This window comes from Macrobrachium nipponense, chromosome 4 (genome assembly GCF_015104395.2).
Source record: "Macrobrachium nipponense isolate FS-2020 chromosome 4, ASM1510439v2, whole genome shotgun sequence".
Taxonomy (NCBI): Eukaryota; Metazoa; Arthropoda; class Malacostraca; order Decapoda; family Palaemonidae; genus Macrobrachium; species Macrobrachium nipponense.
Window position 1 is genome coordinate 20,871,536 of NC_061100.1, and position 20,760 is coordinate 20,892,295.

The 20,760-nt window shown below is 37.9% G+C and overlaps 2 protein-coding genes across 5 annotated transcripts in view; one reads left to right on the forward strand and one right to left on the reverse strand.

The window, feature by feature from the left end:
• LOC135210757 (glycerol-3-phosphate acyltransferase 3-like) overlaps nt 1-18,259 on the forward strand; it is a 66,528-nt gene extending 48,269 nt beyond the window's left edge. For 2 of the 4 annotated variants that reach the window (XM_064243600.1, XM_064243602.1), the window contains 4 exons: nt 3,022-3,258; nt 14,262-14,519; nt 15,650-15,858; nt 17,356-18,259. In XM_064243600.1, the coding sequence (XP_064099670.1) occupies nt 3,022-3,258; nt 14,262-14,519; nt 15,650-15,858; nt 17,356-17,479 (828 nt within the window). In that variant the 3' untranslated portion in view covers nt 17,480-18,259. Of the gene's footprint in view, nt 1-3,021; nt 3,259-13,866; nt 14,101-14,261; nt 14,520-15,649; nt 15,859-17,355 lie in introns of all 4 variants that reach the window. The other 2 variants (XM_064243601.1, XM_064243603.1) reach the window with 2 other exon arrangements.
• Nucleotides 18,260-18,906: 647 nt separating this feature from the next.
• Nucleotides 18,907-20,760, reverse strand: part of LOC135210759 (enoyl-[acyl-carrier-protein] reductase, mitochondrial-like) — a 96,115-nt gene continuing 94,261 nt past the window's right edge. The window contains exon 6 of the mRNA XM_064243607.1: nt 18,907-19,269. Coding sequence (XP_064099677.1) covers nt 19,012-19,269 — 258 coding nt within the window. The 3' untranslated portion in view covers nt 18,907-19,011. The remainder of the gene's footprint in view (nt 19,270-20,760) is intronic.

Sequence of the window (20,760 nt, forward strand, 5' to 3'; positions counted from 1 at the left end):
CCTGACTTTCCACCCTTTAACAATTGTTTCATAGTGTTACACCTCAAACTTTCTTAATGTCATTTTCCCTTTCAGCACTGAAAAACCTCATAGGTCTTAATTTAAGACAGTTTTTGCAGTGGCTGTGATGTTTTTAAATTAATGCTGAGAAAATAACTATTACTGACAGGTGTATATGGTGAATGATTTCATTTTTATTTACCAGGTTGGTTACACAGCAAGCCTACTTCCAGCCATATGATTTTCAATGTAAAGAAAATCATGTAAAGGAATGTTATTTTTTAATATTGTTACATTGGTATTAAAAAGGTGAAAACAGCATGAAAAAATTAGACTTACAAGATTAGTTAAATATTTGTCATATTTTTATTATATTTATTTGGTTGCTTTTTCTGTTATTTGTAAGGAGCTTATGAAGTCATTGTGTCACCCCACAAACAACAGAAAATGTTTCCATTTTAAGTACTTCTGTTGTATTCCTAACACTTGTTCACCATGTATGATCAACCTTTTTTTTCAAGATTTGAAAACCTAATAAGGATGCAGAATTGAGGAAGACCATTAAAATAGCCATCAAGTCTTTCAGAAATCTTATTAAGAGCTCAGCGGCACACTCATGGTGCCACCCTGATGTGGCATGGCACAATTTTGCCAGTTACATTTAAGATTTCAAGAATATTGTCCACATGTGGTATTCCTTTCACCTTATAGAAACACTAAACATTTCATTTAAGTAAGCTGTCATGTAAACTTAATATGAATGGTACCATTCCATAACTGATAATTGCCATTGCCCAGTTTAAGCTTCTTTTCTGTGGTTGATTCTGTTTATTGTTAATCCCTTAAATGGTCTTAGAGTCATAGAGTATAGAGATTTGTGAGTGAGCTAATGTATCTTGTGGTAGGTTTTCCCCCCCTGCCTGTAAGTGGTGCATGCTCATGGTAGCATTAAGGAAAGTGAAGATGCTGATATAAAAACTACATTGTAATTACCATGAATAGATCATAATAGTATCAGACAGGAATACTGATTGGTCTTGTGATTACATGTTTATTTCCAATGTTTCATAATCCATGATTACATCATCAGGGGTTCGAGAATTAAAAAACTAAAAACCTTGAAAAAAATCACAGAAAAATACAGAAAGGCAAAGTCAACAAAAAAATGACTGATCAAGATTATTCATGTCTACCTTCTTGTCTTATGTCTGTTTTCAAGCATTCCTATCAATTAATTATTGGTCATAATAGTTAGGTATACAGGGAAACCTCAGTTTTCGACATAATCCAGAACTTCCCACGAAAATCGAAACAATAATTCCCATAAGGAATAATGTAAATACAGTTAATGTGTTCCAGACCCCCAAAAATAAAAAAGTAAATTTTATAGGGAATAAACACAGTTTTATATACAGAAAACAATCATAAATAACTATAAATGACTAATGAAATGAATAAATGAACATTTAACTTCACTCTTACCTTTATGGAAAACACCTGTTAGCATATGGAAGACAGAGAGGAGGGGAGAGGGAGGAGAGGTTATTGTTTGGAAGGGGAATCACCCTCCAGGACTACAGGCATCAAGGACCTATCTGAGTTTACTTCTCTTTGTTTTTTACTGGCACTGTCTGAAGTTACTTCCCCTCTTCGTTTTTTTACTGGCAATAGGACCGGCTTGAGACTTACTGGACCCCTGTCGCACAGTAAAACTCCAGACATTTGTTTCTGGCGTTTCATTAAAATTTGCCTAAAGTTAAACATGTCTTTGTTAATACTCCAACAATGGATGACAACTTTTATGTTGGGATGATAATTCTCCACAAAATTTTTTACATCATTCCACTTTGCAAACATGTCCTTAGTCCCTGAAGTAGGCACATTATGTATGCCTATTCGTTTTCTGAATTTTTCAAACCAGCCTCTGCTGGTCTTAAATTCACTAACAGCAGAGCATGTTATAGGCATTTTCTCACTGAGATCAGCATGCAGCTTCCTCCAACACTTTGCTACAAGTTGTTTCTTAAATTCTGTAGTATTTCTTGCCTTTTTTCTTGCCATTTTTACTCAAGGGCTAGGACTTGGAACTTTCTTTGGCCCCATGATGGCTAATTTAGCAGTTGCACTGAAATAAAAAAGCACAAAAAGCAGAATGGGTCACAAAAGAATGTGGTATGTTTTGTTTGGGCGCTCGATATGGGGCTCGGTCGTGCGTTGGGCCCCAGCCCCAGACGGAGCGTTTCTGAGTGCACAAAAACCAGGGAAACATACGATAACCAAGACAAAATTTCGTAAAAAACAAAAAATACGAAAACCGAAACGTACAAAAAGAGGTGTGTACAAAAACCAAGGTTTGACTGTGCTGGTCACTGATTATTGAAAGCATGATTCATATTGAGAAGACTACCGGACATGGAAATAATTTTATCTTGCCTGCAAAGTGGTCATATTTATTTGGTGAGTCACTGAATGACAAAGTCCCTATATGCAGAAAATGCAGGTGAACACTAACAGTTACATTTCGTGTTGGTACAACCAAACTTCATCAAACTCACAATGTCAAGTTGGAAACAAATTGGTGTTGGTTCATTGGTCAAAGTCTTCATGGTCCTTTTTCAAGTTGTTAAATTTTTAAGAATGCAATTTATTAAGATGAATTAGATTTTATTGCTAAAAATAAACCCTTTTGGCCAGTGCTATGTGAATTGGGTAATTACCTCTGTAGTGGGGTTGCACTTCTCAAAGATGATAATGACGTTTTATTGATTATTGCTGCTTCATCAAAATTGAGTTTACACTTAATGTTTCTTAGTCTGTGAAGGATTGATGATGGTAATTCTTGTTATTGTAATTACTGTTGTTGTATTACAAAGGGTATAAACCATTCAAGTACACCTAGTGATCATCATGAATACTTGTTATTGATAATATTGCAAATATTATAGACTTTTAAGACCAACTGAAGCAGTTATTATTATAGTATTATATTGATATGTTCTTTCTTCAATGGTTTAATTATAGATTGCGTTGATTGTGATATTGCCATTTTTCGTTGGCTTTTTACCTGAAGGAAAGTTAAAAAGGATGGCCAGCAATCGTGTATTCATCACATGCTTCCGTGTGCTCTGCCGTGGCGTTAGTGGTGTCATAACTTACCACAATACTCATAACCGTCCTCAAACAGATGGAATTTGTGTTGCCAATCACACAACGCCGATAGATATTCTTGTTCTGGCATGTGATGGATGTTACTCATATGTTAGTGAATATTGCATAATTTTTAAAACTTGTTTCGTGTTGGGCCTAGCTGCATATGATTGGCTTTGGTTATTGCTGGCTTAGAATCATAAAATGTGTTCTGATGGTCATGTAAATCTTTTAATGACTGTGGGAAATTTATACAAGTATGGAAAATTTATTATTGTTTAAATATTATTAATGAGGCAGTTGCTGATCACAATATTTGCACACCAACTTTGATCTTGCATGAAATGTGCCTTTTGTAATGATGGTAAGGAACAGTTTTGGAAATCCCAATTAAAACGTGCTTTTCTCAGAAAAAAGAAAGAATTTTGGTTTCAGTTTACTGAATTAGGCTGGGTTTTTAGTTTATGGAATAGGGCTCTATTTCAGCACTTTACGTATGCAATCACCAATTAACCCTCTTACGCCGACTGGACGTATTTTACGTCGACATTTTTTGTCTCCCGTGTGCTGACTGGACGTATTTTACGTCAACTTACAAAAGTTTTTTTTTAAATTCGCGGAAAAATACTTATAGGCCTACCAGCCTAAAACTTTTGAATCACGCGCCTTGGGGGATGCTGGGAGTTCACGGATCAAGGTGTTGTTTTGTTTACAATCGTTAAGCAGGCTCGCAAGCGCGAATTTCTTTCTTGCCGCACTAAAAAGTATCTGTGACACATCTCGGAAATTATTTCGTCACTTTGACATAATTTTTGTACCATTGTAAATTAGCCGTTACATGAAGTATTATATATGAAAATGTGCGCATTTTTATGTAGAATACAACAATAAAATACTCATGATTGTAGCTTTTATCAGTTTTGAGGTATTTTCACATAAATAACGATAATTGCCAAAATTTCAACCTTCGGTCAACTTTGACTCTACCGAAATGGTCGAAAAACGCAATTGTAAGCTAAAACTCTTATATTTTAGTAATATTCAATCATTTACCTTAATTTTGCAACTAATTGGAAGTATCTAGCACAATATTTCTATTTATGGTGAATTTATGAAAAAACTTTTTCCTTCCGCGCGGTAACTCTTCCGAAAAAAATCATACATGCGATTGTGGTAATGTTTGCACCATTTTAAAATTAGCCGTTATATAAAGTTTTATATATGGAAATGTGTGCAATTTCATGCACAATACAACTAAAAACAACCCATGGTTGTAGCTTTTATCAGTTTTGAGATATTTTCACATAAATAACGATAATTGCCAAAATTTCAACCTTCGGTCAACTTTGACTCTACCGAAATGGTCGAAAAACGCAATTGTAAGCTAAAACTCTTATATTTTAGTAATATTCAATCATTTATCTTAATTTTGCAACTAATTGGAAGTCTCTAGCACAATATTTCTATTTATGGTGAATTTATGAAAAAACTTTTTCCTTCCGCGCGGTAACTCTTCCGAAAAAAATCATACATGCGATTGTGGTAATGTTTGCACCATTTTAAAATTAGCCGTTATATAAAGTTTTATATATGGAAATGTGTGCAATTTCATGCACAATACAACTAAAAACAACCCATGGTTGTAGCTTTTATCAGTTTTGAGATATTTTCATATAAATAACGATAATTGCCAAAATTTCAACCTTCGGTCAACTTTGACTCTACCGAAATGGTCGAAAAACGCAATTGTAAGCTAAAACGCTTATATTTTAGTAATATTCAAGCATTAACCTTCATTTTGCAACAAATTGGATGTCTCTAGCACAATATTTCGATTTATGGTGAATTTATGAAAGATATAACATTTTTTTTACGTCCGCGCGGTAACTGTTCCAAAAAAATCATACGTGCGATTGTGGTAATGTTTGCACCATTTTAAATTAGCCGTTACATAAGTTTTATATATGAAAATGTGCGCAATTTTATGTAGAATACAACAAAAAATAATTGAAGGTTGTAGCTTTTCTCATCTTCGAAATATTTGCATATAAATCACGATAAAAAGAAAAAAAACCACGTTTGGTCAACTTTCTCTACCGAAATGGTCGAAAAACGCAATTGTAAGCTAAAACTCTTACAGTCTAGTAATATTCAGTCATTTATCTTCATCTTGAAACAAATTCGAAGTCTCTAGCAAAATATTTAGATTTATGGTGAATTTAAAAAAAAATCTTTCCTTCCCTCCGCACGCGGATTCTCCGCCACAAATCTCCGAAATGCGTACGTCCCATTCTCGGAATATTTGCTCCGTTTCATATTAGGCATTTCATAGAGATTTATATATGAAAATGTGCACAATTTCATGTAGAATAAAACAAAAAAATATTTGAAGGTTGTAGCTTTTCTTATTTCCAAAATAATTGCATATAAAAAATATATATTAAAAAATTCTACATTCGGTCAACTTTAACTCTTCAGATATGGTCGAAAACTGCAATTGTAAGCTAATACTCTTACAGTATTGTAATATTCAATCATTTGTCTTAATTTTGAAAGAAATTGGAAGTCTCTAGGACAATATTTAGGTTTATGGTGAATTTTTGAAAAAAATATTTGTTTACGTCCGCGCTTACGAATTCATGCATTATTTTGTGAGTAATATTTTCATCTGTGTTGCTTTTGATATCGTTTTCTTTACAATGTGTTGATTATACCAAAATGATCGCAATTTAGTGTACATTACAACGAAAAAAAGTAACTTGTTACCTCTAACCGTTTTGCGCACAGCGCGATTTGAATACAATTATATATGAAATTTCGTTTTTGCGCTATCATATATCGCATTATTTATATATGATAATGATAATTTTTTTTCATTTCTGATGGTTGCATACTAAACTTCAGCCAATGACAAAAAAAGGAGCCAAAAATGAACTCTTAATCTTGAAAACTGCGCGCTGTGATTTTTTGAAAAAAATATTTTTTCCGCTTCCGCGCTCACTCTGAAACACCTCCGGCACACGGGAGACAATTTTTTTTTTACCGCTTCGGCGTAAGAGGGTTAAGGTGAAGTGTAGTGACCGGTAATTGACAGACCAGTTAAAGGTAGCTATCACTTGTTCCCAAACTGTGGTGCTTCTGGTTAAAGAGTTATGTTTTTACTGCTTATTTTTATTTTCACTCCTAAGGACATTGCTGAATGTTGGGATCTATTTTTATTTTCACTCCTAAGGACATTGCTGAATGTTGGGATCTTGTGGTAGTCATTTTAACTCGTCTTCATGTTTAAGGGAGGGTATTTCGTTAGTACAAAATGAAATACCCTATAATTTGATCTAACATCAGTTTTATTTGTGTGTAGTGGGTGTTACTCTTTACTCCATGTTGCTTTCATTTGGTGAATTATAAGTAGGTAATCCTGTGTTAAAGAATATTTTTGTAAAAAAAGTAGTCTTAAATGCAGGTTATTTTGTGTCGAGTGGAAAGTACAGTATGTTTATATCATATACTGTGGTAATGTCTTATAAACTGACACTTTGGAGACCCAAGTTTATAAAAAAAAAAAAAAAAAATAAACTATATGGTAAAGCTAAAGGGGTCTGCCTGATGGACCAAATGATAAAAATAGGTCTTTGTATAGTTAGTTTGAAGTTAACCCTTTCAAGTTCTTGGGAGAAACTTGTTGTGACACATCACACCCGATATTTTATTCCCCTAGCTGGAACCATTTTTAATTCCTTTTACTGAATCTCCATTCATATTCTTTCGTCCATCTAACTGACCATCGTCTCCTAACACTTGATTCATAGCAACTGCAAGGTTTTCTTCCTATTAGATCTTTGAAACCTCTTTACTCTGATTTCCCTTTCAGCACTGAATACCCTCATAGGTTGCAGTGCTAGGCCTTTGGCCTAAATTTTATATTACATTCCAATATTTTATTGCTCTTAATGAATTGAAGTTTGCTGAAAATTTTTTCTTATAATTCAGGCAATAGAGATCAAGTTTTTTCTTTCATTATGTAAAACTGGTAAAGTACCATTCCAGTGACATACTTTCTTGCCATTTGTGCTGATTGTTGCTTAGTGAAATTTAAGGGAACAGTAGTTAAAATGTTTAAGATTTTCCTTCAGTCTTTGATGCCAGTTTGGGCAGCTCTATCTGGTAAACTCTACTTACTTTGCAGGAGATGGAGTAGAGCTGTTTCTAGTTCCATGAGAAGAAATATACATATTTTTCATAATATTAAATATCATTTGGATCTTAAGTGATGGGGAATGGGGCAGTTAGTGTGGAATTACGAAGTAAGGTCATAGTTTTACGTTGTGATATATGAGGTTGGAAAAACATTTTGGCGGGTATTTTGTGTATTATTATCATTTGTAAACTTAAATGCTGGTGTCATTTCAATAAAAATTTTATTTTTATTGTAGTGTCTTACCGAACAATTATAGAGCCGTGATTTCCACGAGCAGCAGGATACTAAATTCAAATTTAGCGCGTCGGCGTCGCCAACACTGGTGGTGATGACGTCATCTCCCTCCACTCGCGGGAGAACCAGGTACAACTGCCCAGGTGAATCCAATTCTTTTCCTGCCGGCGTCCGGTGAACATCGGTGGTCGGTGCGGTTGGATGACTTTCCTTCGCTTTTTTTCTTGTGGATTTGATCTTCGGAATTGGTGAAGTACTCTTTTTTGGCGTTGTTGTTATTTTGCTTTTTATTTAGGCGTTGCCATGTCGGATTCTAGTCCGTCGGGAGTTAGGTTTTGCATCTCAGGATGTAAAACTAGATTATCCAAGTTAGAGTATGATTCTCACACTAAATGTGTTAAGTGTAGGGGACAGGTTTGTTCAGCAGATCGAACATGTAACGAGTGTAGTGATTGGACTGATTCTCAATGGAAGTTTTTTAGTTCATACTCGGAGAAATTAGCTAAAGACAGAATTAGAAAAGCAGCGCTTAGGGAAAGTAGACTTAGCTCTGCTTCGTCTTGCGATGCATCTGTTCCTTCTGTTTCTCCTCAAATTGTTATGTCTCCTTTAACTACACCTCCTATTCCTCCTACTAATCCCACTTCTCCGGCTTCCCGTGTAGTTTCTTCCGACACCATTGCCAGTCTGGAATCGAGGTTAGATCAGAAATTTTCGGTGGTACTAGCGAATACGGTTTTGCAACTTGGTAATTCAGTTAAGACGTTTTTGGAGAAAGCGGCTTCAGGTAAGAGTGTAGTTGAGGGTGCGTCTGTCTGTCCTGACACGTCTCCTAGACAAAGGTCACTGTCCAGCTCCCCCGCACCGGGGAGAAGACATACCGAAGTCAAGGGAAGGGAGTCGATCGGGATTTGCCCACAGACAGGCGCCTCTCTTGTTGAGCCTGTTGCGCCTCAACAGGGCTCGGTTAAGCGTTGGAAAGGTGTTGCGGTCAGACGCCTTTCGAATGATTCAAGCGATTCGTCTCCGGTCGCGCGGCGCTCTTGGCGAGATTCGCCCGTTTTCGCATCCCTTAAAAGAGGCGTTCAGGCGCCGATTCTTCGCCTCCTCCAGTCAAGCGGTATAAGGAGCCTGAGAGTAGGGTTGCGCCGCGGCCGTTAGCGGCTCATTCGTCGCCTCAATCTGTGCCTTTTTCGGCTCCATCTACTAGTAGAGATTGTGGTTTTAGCGCTGTAGCTAGCAGTTCTAGGGTGTTTCTTAGGCGCTTTTTTCGTCTGTTACGCCTGATGCGCCTGTTTCGCCTCGAATTTCGGCGGCTCCGAGCGAGGCACAAGTAGTTTTTCCGCCTCCTGCTGAACATTTAGGCTCTTCCAAGCCTAACGTTAACTGTTTTTGATTCGTCTCTGGCGCCTTTGCGCAAGCAGTTAGAGATGTTAACCAACTGGATGAATGAGTCCAAGGGTGGTTCGAAACTTCAGATCCGGTTGTAGTTCCGTCTACTTCTTCGGCGGTATCGGAGAATGAAGAAGAAGTAGAGGAGGAGGATTCACACCACCTCTCGTGTTATTCACGTCTCCTTAGTTTTCTTCTGGTATCTTATCCAGATTATTTTGAGAAAGCTGCTCCGCGCTCCCAACTTCGACTTTTTTGATGAGGAGGAAAACTTCAGACCCTCTCCTCCCCAAAACTTGTTCTATCTAAAGCGGTTAGACATTCGTTGAAAGAGACTGAGAAATGGATGTCTATGAAAAGAGACTTAGGGAAGGCTCTTTTTGCTTACCCTCCCTCTAAGTTGCTTCGTAAGAGGTATAGGTTTTATGTAACTGGGGAAGCTCCTTCTCTGGGAGTTTCTGCCTCCTCCCAGGGAGACTTCTCCAGTTTAATCGACTCCTCTAGAAGATCTGCTTTCGCCGCAGCGAAAGTTTTCTTTACAGCGCCGGAGTTGGACCACGTTGTAAAGAATCAATTTAAACTTTTGGAAGTCTTTAGCTTCCTTGATTGGACTATTGGCGCTTTAGCGGCCAAGATCGAAGACTGTCCTTCTCTTTCTCAGGAGTTAGCGGAGGATTGGATTGGTGTTCTGTCCTGTGCGGACAAATCCATTAGGATGATGTGATGAGTTAGCTTCGCTCATCGCCTTTGGTACCCTTAAGAAAGGCAAACTTTGGTGCTCCTTTGCTTCTAAAAGGGTTACTTCCCAACAGAAGTCTGCTCTCTTGTTTGCTCCTTTTGTGAAAGATAACCTCTTTCCAGACGATGTAGTGTTGTCAATTTCGTCTGCGCTAGATAAGAAATCTACTTCGGATTTACTGGCACAGTCTACTAAGAGACCTAAAGCTCCTGTGGAGACTGTTCCTTCGGTTTCTCCTCTGGCCCAAGTGCCTTTTCGAGGGAGAAAACCCAAGCGCTTCTTTCGGCCGAAGTCGAATTTGTGACCTCAGTCTAAGGCCTCGGCCAAGGTTAACAAACCTTCCAAATGAAAGCTCGGTTCTTCATGCACCAGTGGGAGCCAGGCTGGCTCTGTTTTGGGAGGAATGGGAAAACAGAGGAGCAGAAGCCTGGGTAGTGCAAGTACTCAAGTTCGGCTATCGTATTCCTCTCGTTTCACCTCCCTCGCTCTCACCTGTGCCAATTCCATTCCAGGCATACTCTCCGGGCTCAGACAAATTTCTGGCGCTAGCCGCAGAAGTGGAAGCGCTTGTTCTCAAAGAAGCGATAGAACAGATAGAAGGGGATTTTCCTCCAGGCTTTTACAATCGCCTTTTTGTAGTTCCCAAGTCATCAGGGGGCTGGAGGCCGGTTTTTGGATGTGAGCGCCCTGAACTTGCATGTCCAGAAAACAAAATTTCATATGGAGACCACTCGGTCGGTTCTGGAGTCCATCAGACAGAGGGATTGGATGGTCTCTCTGGACATGCAAGACGCTTATTTTCACATTCCGATACATCGCGAATCTCGGAAGTACCTGAGGTTCATGTTCGAAGGCAAGGTGTTTCAGTTTCGGGCGCTTTGCTTCGGACTAGCGACCGCTCCTCAAGTTTTCACCAGGGTTCTATCCCCGATAGGAAGCTGGCTGCACATATTAGGAGTAAGAATCTCCCTCTATCTGGACGATTGGCTTCTCCGGTCGGAATCAGAGAGTCGGTGCATGAAGGACCTTGGAACAACTCTGGATCTTGCCAGAAAGTTAGGAATTCTGGTCAACAAACAGAAGTCCCAGTTGGTTCCATCTCAGAGCATCCTTTATTTGGGGATGATTCTGAATGCTCAAGTTTTTCGGGCTTTTCTGTCCCCGAAGAGGGTTCAAGGCTGTCTGGAGGACAGTTCAGCAGTTCTTGGACAAAAAGGTAAGTTCTGCCAATCAGTGGATGAGGCTCCTGGGCAAATTGGACGTCAGTGGAGAAATTTGTGACGTTTGGGAAGACTGCACATGAGACCTCTGCAGTTTTTCCTGAGAGCCTCTTGGTGCAGGAAGACACAACCAGACTCGATTACCTTTCCTGTCACAGATCAAATAAAAGAGGACCTAAGGTGGTGGCTCTCTCGAGCAAGGTTGGAAGAAGGGTTAGATTTACGACCCATCCTCCCGAACCTACAGTTCTTTTCCGATGCATCGGACACAGGTTGGGGAGCCCTACTGGGAAATCAACGGACTTCAGGAGCTTGGTCGGAGAAGGAGAAGAAGTTCCACATAAATGTAAAGGAACTGTTAGCAATTTTCTTGGGGCTCAGACAGTTTCGGAGCTTAGTAGAAGGTCGAGTAAGTGGCAGTGGCATTCCGGGAACAACTCCACGGCTCTCTCGTACGTGCGGAAACGGGGGGACTCAGTCTTTCTCTCTGTACGAAGTAGCCAAGGATCTCCTCCTGTGGTCAAAACGAAGCGAAGGTTCAGCTAGTCCCGAGATTTGTTCCGGGAAAGATGAACGTCCTGGCGGACGAGTTAAGTCGTCAACAGCAAGTGTTACCTCTGGAGTGGACTTTGGACAACAAGATTTGTCAGAAACTTTGGCGCCTTTGGGGACGACCGTCAATAGACCTGTTCGCGACATCAAGGAACAACCGTCTTCCTCTCTTTTGTTCTCCAGTCCCAGATCCTCTAGCTTGGTCGGTGGACGCAATGCTGTTGGATTGGTCGGGTCTGGAAGCTTATGCATTCCCTCCGTTCGGTCTAATAAGAGAGGTGCTGAACAAGCTCATGTCGCACAGCAATGTAACACTAACGTTAATCGCTCCCTTTTGGCCCAGGAAAGAGTGGTTCCCGGACCTTCTCCAGTTGTTAGTAGACTTCCCCAGACTTCTTCCTCCAGAGAAGTGGCTTCTCAAACAACCTCACTTCAAGAGGTTCCACCAAAACTTGTCCGCTCTAGCTCTGACAGGGTTCAGACTGTCCGGAATCTTGTCAGAGCGAAAGGATTTTCAAGAAGAGCTGCAGAAGCTATCGCTCGTTGTAGGAGAGAGTCTTCTAACAAACTCTATCAAGGGAAGTGGAGAATCTTCAGAGAGTGGTGTAGAAGTGCTAAAGTCTCTACTTCTGCGACCTCTTTAACAGAAATAGCAGATTTTCTTCTATTTCTTAGGAACTCTAAGAAACTGGCTCCTTCGACGATCAGAGGATATAGAGCCATGCTCTCTTCGGTTTTTCGACATCGAGGTTTGGATATTTCCTCCAATTCAGATCTGTCGGACCTCATTAGGTCTTTCGAAACCACTAAGCTCCCGCAAGATACAGTGGCTTGGAACTTAGATGTGGTACTTAAGTTCCTCATGGGCCACCGTTTGAGCCTTTGAAGTCGGCTTCACTCAGGAACTTGACTAAGAAGGCACTCTTTCTTATTGCACTAGCTTCTGCTAAGCGTGTCAGCGAATTGCACGCTATAGACAAAAGAGTCGGTTTCTCTCAAGGCAATGCTGTATTTTCGGTATCTTTGACCTTTCTAGCCAAAAATGAGAACCTTCTAATCCTTGGCCGAGGAGTTTTGTGGTAAGGAACTTATCTGATTTGGTTGGACATGAGGAGGAAGAAAGGCTCTTATGTCCAGTTCAGGGCTAACTTAAGGCAGTATCTGTTTGCCACTAAGGGTATTAGAGGACAATCTTCTAAGCTCTGGACCTCGGTTCAAAATCCCTCTCGTCCTCTTTCTAAGAATGCTATATCGTTCTTTATTAGAGAGCTTATCAGGGAAGCTCACTCGCTAAGTCCGAGAACGACAATCTTTCCGTTCTGAGAGTTAAAGCTCACGTGGTTAGAGCAGTGGCAACTTCTTTAGCATTCAGAAAGAATTTATCTTTAGCTTCGATTCTTCAGAGCACGTTCTGGAGATCGAATTCGGTTTTGCGAGTCATTATCTCAAAGAGATAGAAACGGTTTTCGAGAATGTAAAACGTTAGGTCCGGTGGCGGTTTCTGGCATGGTGTTGGGAGAAACGGCACAGGGGTCGTCACCTCTATGCTAACTTTTCACCTTGAATAGGTTGTCGAGTTCAAGGGAAGCTGGGGGTACTGAGTACCTGGGATACTCACCAGTCTGTTAGGTCAGATTTTACAATGGTTGGGTATATATGTTTTTAAATCTGGTGTTGGTGACAAATGTTTTGTATAATTGAATTTCTGGTCTTAGCCCAGGGCAAGGGCAATCTTTGTTGTTACTATCCTCCGTCAGTCAGCCTTGACTCGCTTGAACTACGGAAGGATTCCACTCCTGTAGAGGCTAACTTTGGTCAAATTCCAATTCCTCTACAATAGTAAGAAGAGCACCGACCAGAGGCAGTATCAGTCTGCTGTAGCTCTCTTACAAGGTAATGTACAACAGACACCTTGAGTGTTTACTGGTATTGCAATAAATGTAACCATTTAAAAATACTAGTGGTCCACTGAATCCCACCTTCCCATAAATGTGTAATCAGCTCTATAATTGTTCGGTAAGACACTACAATAAAAATGAAATTTTCATTATTAAAATGAAGTTTTATTGTATACTTACCGAACAATTATGATTATACCCACCCTCCTCCCCTTAGGTGGACGGACGGGCAGAAAGAATTGGATTCACCTGGGCAGTTGTACCTGGTTCTCCCGCGAGTGGAGGGAGATGACGTCATCACCACCAGTGTTGGCGACGCCGACGCGCTAAATTTGAATTTAGTATCCTGCCGCTCGTGGAAATCACGGCTCTATAATTGTTCGGTAAGTATACAATAAAACTTCATTTTAATAATGAAAATTTCATTTTTTTCATATTTGTGGTTGTGTTTGTCTATAGTGCTTGGGGCTTGGTTGTGTCTTGCAGATGGTTGTCATCGTAGTGTGTACGTATATTGTGGGTTGCCTTCCTGAGAGCAAAATGAAGAAAAAGCTAAACAGTTCTGTGTCAGTCTTTTGCTTTGACTTCCTCAGCGGGGCACTGTCTTTGGTGTGCACCTACCACAATAAAGAGAATATCCCACGTAGGGGCATTTGTGTAGCCAACCACACGACTCCTATTGACGTGCTAGTTCTCGCCTGTGACAATACGTATGATATGGTATGTTGGAAAAAACCTGAGAGATGTGAAAGTAATGCATTACTTCAATTCTTAATTCAATTACATTTTGTTGAATAAAATTTTAAAATTATTCTACTGCTGACATTAGTGTTAATAAATGTTTTTAAAAATTCCAGACTGAGATTTTTATTTATGTACAGGTGGGCCAACGACATGGAGGATTTTTAGGGATATTCCAGAGAGCGCTATCGCGTGCTTCAGCTCATATATGGTTTGAGCGATCTGAAGCTAAGGATAGATTTGCTGTTGCCAAAAGATTACGGGAGCATGTGGAGGATCCAGATAAACTTCCTATTCTTATCTTCCCAGAAGGAACATGCATTAACAACACAAGTGTCATGCAGTTTAAAAAGGGTACTTTTGAAGTGGGGGGTATTATTTATCCAGTAGCTATTAAGGTAAGTTTGCAGGTAATTAAGTTGTGCAGTTGTAGTTTGTGAAAGTGTTGTAAAGAGAAGTCCTTATATGATTTGCATTGTTATTAATGGATTAAAACCAAATGAGATAAACAGCTTTTAATAGAGAATTTTAAAACCTATTAGTTTTTTAAAACTACATATTTTTTTCATTGGCTTACACATTGTAATGGAACAAGTGAAGTTGTTAGGGTATCAAATTTAGGCTTTCTCAGAAAGCATGCAATAGAATAGTTTTGTCGCTGATGTTGACTTCTGCTATTGTCCTATGATATAGGGTTATTATGCTTGTGCAATACTAGTGAAGGGGGTTAGGGTACTGTAGTATACTACTTTCTTATAGCCACTTTTTATTGTAAGGCTGCAGGTGATGAGGCTATGATAGTAATTGCACCATATTGGAAAATACATGAATGTCAAGGACAGTAGATGTAAAGGAAATAATGTATTGAAATATCAGGGGAAAGCAAATGGGGAGTAAGTAATGATTGTGGATGGGGAAAGAGTAGAGCTTTTTGCTGATAAGCTTTGAATTAACATCAGACTAAGATTTAGATTAGCAATAGCAAAAGAAGTTTTTCTGCATAGTGAAAGAGCTGGAAATAGTTGGAGAGGAAAGTGACTGAACATTTTTTTTTAACAGTACCACTAATTACTGGTTGGCGATTTTCAAAAGGAACTTGGAAAAATTTTATAATTAAATGAAACTACTGTACTAGAGAAAAATGAGTTTGGTGGAGTGATTGAGAGGGAAAAAAAATAAACTGTATATTAACTGGTACTGAAAAGGTTACCAAAGGAAGAATGGAAGGCAGTACTATATATAAAGAAAATAAAGGTTGAAATGTTTTCATGAATTGAAGCAAGATCAGGGGAATAACATCCATGCTCAGAATATGGGGAAATAGTAATGCTTTTTGAGTTAGAAATTTGTCTCATGGCTAAACTGTAATATTAACTTCATGCAGGGACCCAAACACTGTGTACCTCTTACTTTTTGTACACTACACAATTTTGTTTACATTAGAAAAAAACTCTAGTTTTTCAAATGACAACATGAATTGTTATATTTTAATAGTTAGGGTGATATTCATAAAAATTTCTGTCCACAGTATGATCCAAGGTTTGGTGATGCTTTTTGGAATTCTTCCAAAGAGTCAATGATTTCCTATATATACATGATGATGACTTCCTGGGCCATAGTTTGTGATGTCTGGTATCTTCCTCCAATGACAATGAGAAAAAATGAAACTTCTATAGAATTTGCAAATCGTGTAAAAGCAGAAATTGCTCGTCAGGGTGGTCTTGTTGACCTAGTCTGGTGAGTACCTTGCAGCACTGAGTTATGATCAGGTATAATTTCTGACCATGAGTCAGAAGAAGGGAACTTCATTTACTGTATGCATAAAAACTTGTATTTCAATGGTACTTTTTACTGTATGCATAAAAACTTGTATTTCAATGGTACTTTTTTTTTCTTTCTTTTTTACATTCTGCAAAATTGAATTTCAGGGTAGTTTTTCAGCCAAAATTTTGTTTTTGCATAGGATTTTTTCTTATGTTTGTTATTTTTAGTATATAAAAAACATTGTATTGACTCCTTTATGATTAAGTAAAATATAAAGTATATTGTTCTCCCTTATGTGGATTGTATTGGTTCTTATTGACTGTCAGCACAGGCTAGCCTAGTGTTGAATTATTTGCACTGCAGAAATCCATCCACACACTTCCCACCCCCCTTTGTTATAATTGCAGGTTACGGAGGAATTACAGTACTGTAGTTCAGAAGAACTGAATAACTATTTTGACATCGATGTTATTTTGCCTTATTTACATCGATATTTGTACACCAACTTCCTCTTTTCTGGGGTTATGTGGGAAAGGATATCTTTGTGCTCTGCTGTATTATGTACACGTCTTACTTTTTACCTGCACAATGTCTAATCTTCACCTGTGCTGTTTCATTTGATGTTCATACTAACAGTCTTTTAGAGAAATCAGTTTTCAAGGTTAATGCATTCTAGTAGCACGGTAGTTTTGCAAGTCAGAGCATGGAAATGCTTGGAACTGTTGTATGTGAGGGGGAAAGGACACAAGTTTGTTGAATGCCAATTTTTTTTTGTTTTTGCTGTGAAACCTGGCCTAAATGATTTGCTTTTCTATGGGCAGCTGTCATATGGTATAACAATTTTCTAATTTAGAAATACAAAGCAGATAGACATCTATGACAGGCAAAGCTAGAGGAAAGAATGCCACAAGATTTAGTAATCATAAATTCATTGGAAAATGAGATTGTGTACAACTTATGAAAGGGAGGGACCAGGCATTATAAAATACAGTATAGATAGGGGATTCCAGTTAAAATGTGCTTTGTACCTTTCTTTATTGGTTTTTTGGTCAAAGAAAAAAAACTCATGTTGGCTGTCTGGATGTAAGAAGGCCTCATTAAGCTTGTTTAACAGTTTTGCTTGATTGGAATGTCATTCTCGCAGATATATTTTACAGAAAACTTTTTTTATGGTTTTTTTTTTTTAAGGTGTTATTTTAATTTAAATTTTGAGTGAAACTTTGGGGAACCTATATGAGTGCAGTGTTTTGACTTGATGGTCTGGTTAAACTACCTAATAGTAACAATTATAATATCTTGTGTTGGCACTTTGGCAGTCATCAGTTTGCCAATAAAACAGCACAATGGAATAGGATTTGCCTGGAATGTTGAAGTTATCCATGTGATTTTTTTTTCTCCTTGTTGGGCCAGAATACTTTCGAAAGCTCAGTTTTGTTGCAAGTACTGTAAATTCAAATTATTTGTTTTCAGGGATGGTGGTTTGAAAAGGAGTGCTCCAAAGAAGGAATGGAAAGAACAGTACCAGCAGGAATTTTCAAGACGCCTGAAAGTTCAAAATGTCGACACTGAAAAGAAGGAAGAAAAGACTGAATGACTAGAGGCTAAATGAGGAGAGAAGCTGGAACTAAATATCTCCTCATTTGGATTATTCATAACTGTCTAAGGAACTTGAAGAGGACTGTCATTGTAATATTTTGTACAAGTGATAATGGATTTCAGCCATTATAACCACTGAGGAAACCAGTACCGTGTAGTTGATCGTTACAATTTAATATATATGCAGTATATTTTGTGAGACAGTGTGGGGGCATGTTAGTTCCAAAAAGATAGGCAATGTTTATTTTTTTAAGTATTTTTTTTTTATTTCTTCTTATACAGTGTATTATAAAACATGCCTGTTGATTCAGAGTACTGTATACTGATTGTTCAGTGAAACTGTAATACTCCATTATATTTAAGGTGATTTTTTTTGGATCAACAACATTGTAGTAAGAATGATGTGGATTGCTTTATATGCACTGCTGTAAGTATAATTTTCATGACATCATTTCATTAGTCTAGAATGAACCATTCTTTGATTGACATTAATATACTGTACATTATGTAGTCAGTGTGATGATATAGCAGAATTAGTGCACAATGTACGTATCATGTAGTCATTTGTAGGTCGACATAGTGTACTAGACTGAATTTTCCATGAATTTTTGTAAATGTGCTGGGGAGCAGAAACAAGCTTGTATATTTTTATTATTTGAACTTGGGGAGAATGTAATTTAAATAACCGCAAACTGTACCAATTTAGACTGCATACATGGGTGTATTTTTAAATATGACTGTGATATTTACTAATTAAAGTTAATGAGAGTTTGTAGAACATGTATTATTTCATACTTGTAACAGTTACTCTCATAAATTAATGTAAGAATGTGTGTGCCATGTAATGCAAGGTAAGGGCTTCATAACTTCAATTATCACATTTTTCTTCTCCACTTGTTAGAGATCACTGCTCTCCGCAACTCATTTGTAGTATAAACCTGTTATTCTGAACATTCCAGCCATGATTCTTGGTGGTCTGTAGCTGAATGTCCTTCAAAATAACTCTAATTTTCTTTTGGAGTGCCCATATTTACTAACTTTGGGAGTACAACAGGTATACATAAGGGCACTGCCTACCTTCCCTATCCCAAGCTCACAGGGATGGTAAGATAATGTTTTGACCGTTAATGTTCCTTTCAGAAGCCTGTCATTCCACACATGGTAATCCTTTACCCTCCACCACACTTTCATTTCTTAACCATCTCAGCAGAAGTATTTCTCAAACCACTTTGCAAACCTGGTTACCTCTAGTGACAATTTATTGCCTTCAATATAGTATATCTGCACTATTCACAAGCCTGTTTCCTAATGACTTTCTTCTTTTGCTTCTGATTTCCAAACTTACCTACTCTCCTGTCCACTTTCCCATCTTTTCAAGCATTTGTATGGTGTTGTGAGCCTGTCTTTTGGGTTTAATATAAAATCTCTTGATTATCTTTATTAATGCCTTAAAATACATATCACAATTCAATTTTTCTTTACAGAAGGTAGTCAGAAACTAAGTTTCAATAGTTCTTTTCATATAACATTTTAAAATACCAAAATTTGTTTCTTACCCAACATACCATCCTTAGGCATAGCATTTTTAATAGCCTCTAAATAGCTATCGAAAGGAACAAAGGAATGCTCAGGTGGCTTCAGTTTATTGCATCTAACCAGTTCAAATAAGTCATCGAGCATTTGTTGTCTTTTTGGATGATTATAATGTTCCTTATTCCACCGAGTCATCCAAAAACCTCTCAAAGCAACGTCTGTGAAGATGAGCGAGCCAACAGGCACAGTAACAGGCTGGAATGAAAATTATAAAGTGTTATACTTTATAAGTACATCTTCATTTCTACAGGTGAAATTTAAAGTACACTAGTACATAGGGAGGCAAGGGGCAAAGAAGTCATACAAGTTAAATCAATAAAACTTAGATCAAGAAAGTAAGATGTTTGTACCTAGAAATGCACCAACCTTCAGTCTTTACTTATGGGGATTTACTTTACCAGCAAGCTGAAGCTGGCTGTTGGCTTAAAAAAAAAATATATATAAATATATATGCAGCACCCAAGGCTGTGGAAACTTTGAGGTCCGCCAATTTAAGAGAAAAACTCAATCAATAGAAAGAGAAAGATGTGCAAATGCACATGGTGTGAGGAAAAATTCTAACATTCTCCCACCTTATACATGAAATTGAAAAAGACTATTTACAACCCCTTGTGAGATCTTTTACAAGACAACCTTAAATTTACCTACTTATACATGTTTTTTCAAAATTATAATTAAATTATAATTAACACTATCCAAAAAAAAAAAAAATAATAAAATCAGTAACAAATTCTTGTGTATATTTGTTGTAAAATATTTACGTAAATTTACCACGATCGAAGATGCAGTAACTTTTTGGGATTGTACATACATGTTTTTTCTCATATTTCTTTGCCCTTTTCTTTTCTCATATTTCTTTGCCCTTTTCTTGGCAAATTTACAATCATAAAAGATAAGAAATAACCAACAGCAACTCCTGGATATATTTAGGACTTAAATATATAAAAGACGCCATGAGAGAGTGAGAGTACAAGTAGTCTTGATAAGCACTACACATGAGAGAGAGAGTACAAGTCTTCTTGATGTTAAGCACTACACACTATGTCATGAGCCGATTCTAGGCAAGCTGAGCCAGTCTAAAAGTTGCCATTAGTTAATTTACGGGCTATAGAAGCAATAACTTTCCCGCCCGATACCCCCAAATGGACGGCACCTAATATTTATGCTCACCACGAGTGAATTCGTCCACCACCCAAAACCTCCTATTGCTACTTGTATAAGGGTATCCATCCATTAATGGCCAACTTGATGGATGTGCCTCTTCTGTAACTTTTAAATTTATTCTTTTCGTTTGCAAAGTTAATATTTTGAGGTTTTGCCTACATTGAAATAAGGCAACAAGTTCTATTCTGTTACATTTTGTTATTTTCACTCTCGTTACATAGTTATTACTAACATAGTTATTACTACACCGTTATCCTACTTGGCTGATTTTCAACTCGTGTTAGCCTATGAGCCTTTCTCTTTCATTCCCTCTCTAACTTGGTTTTGCCTTTTTGATATAACACAAACCTAACTTGGTCTTAGCCTTGGTGTTGTTCTTAAATTCTGTTACCTTTTTTTTTTTTTTTTTTTTTCTATGCACCCAAGGAGAGAGGCCTTTCTTGCCACCTGTTGAGACAAGGACAACTTGCTGCTGCTTGGGTGAGAGTTCGTACTTCTTAAAAACATGCAAATCTTAGGCTG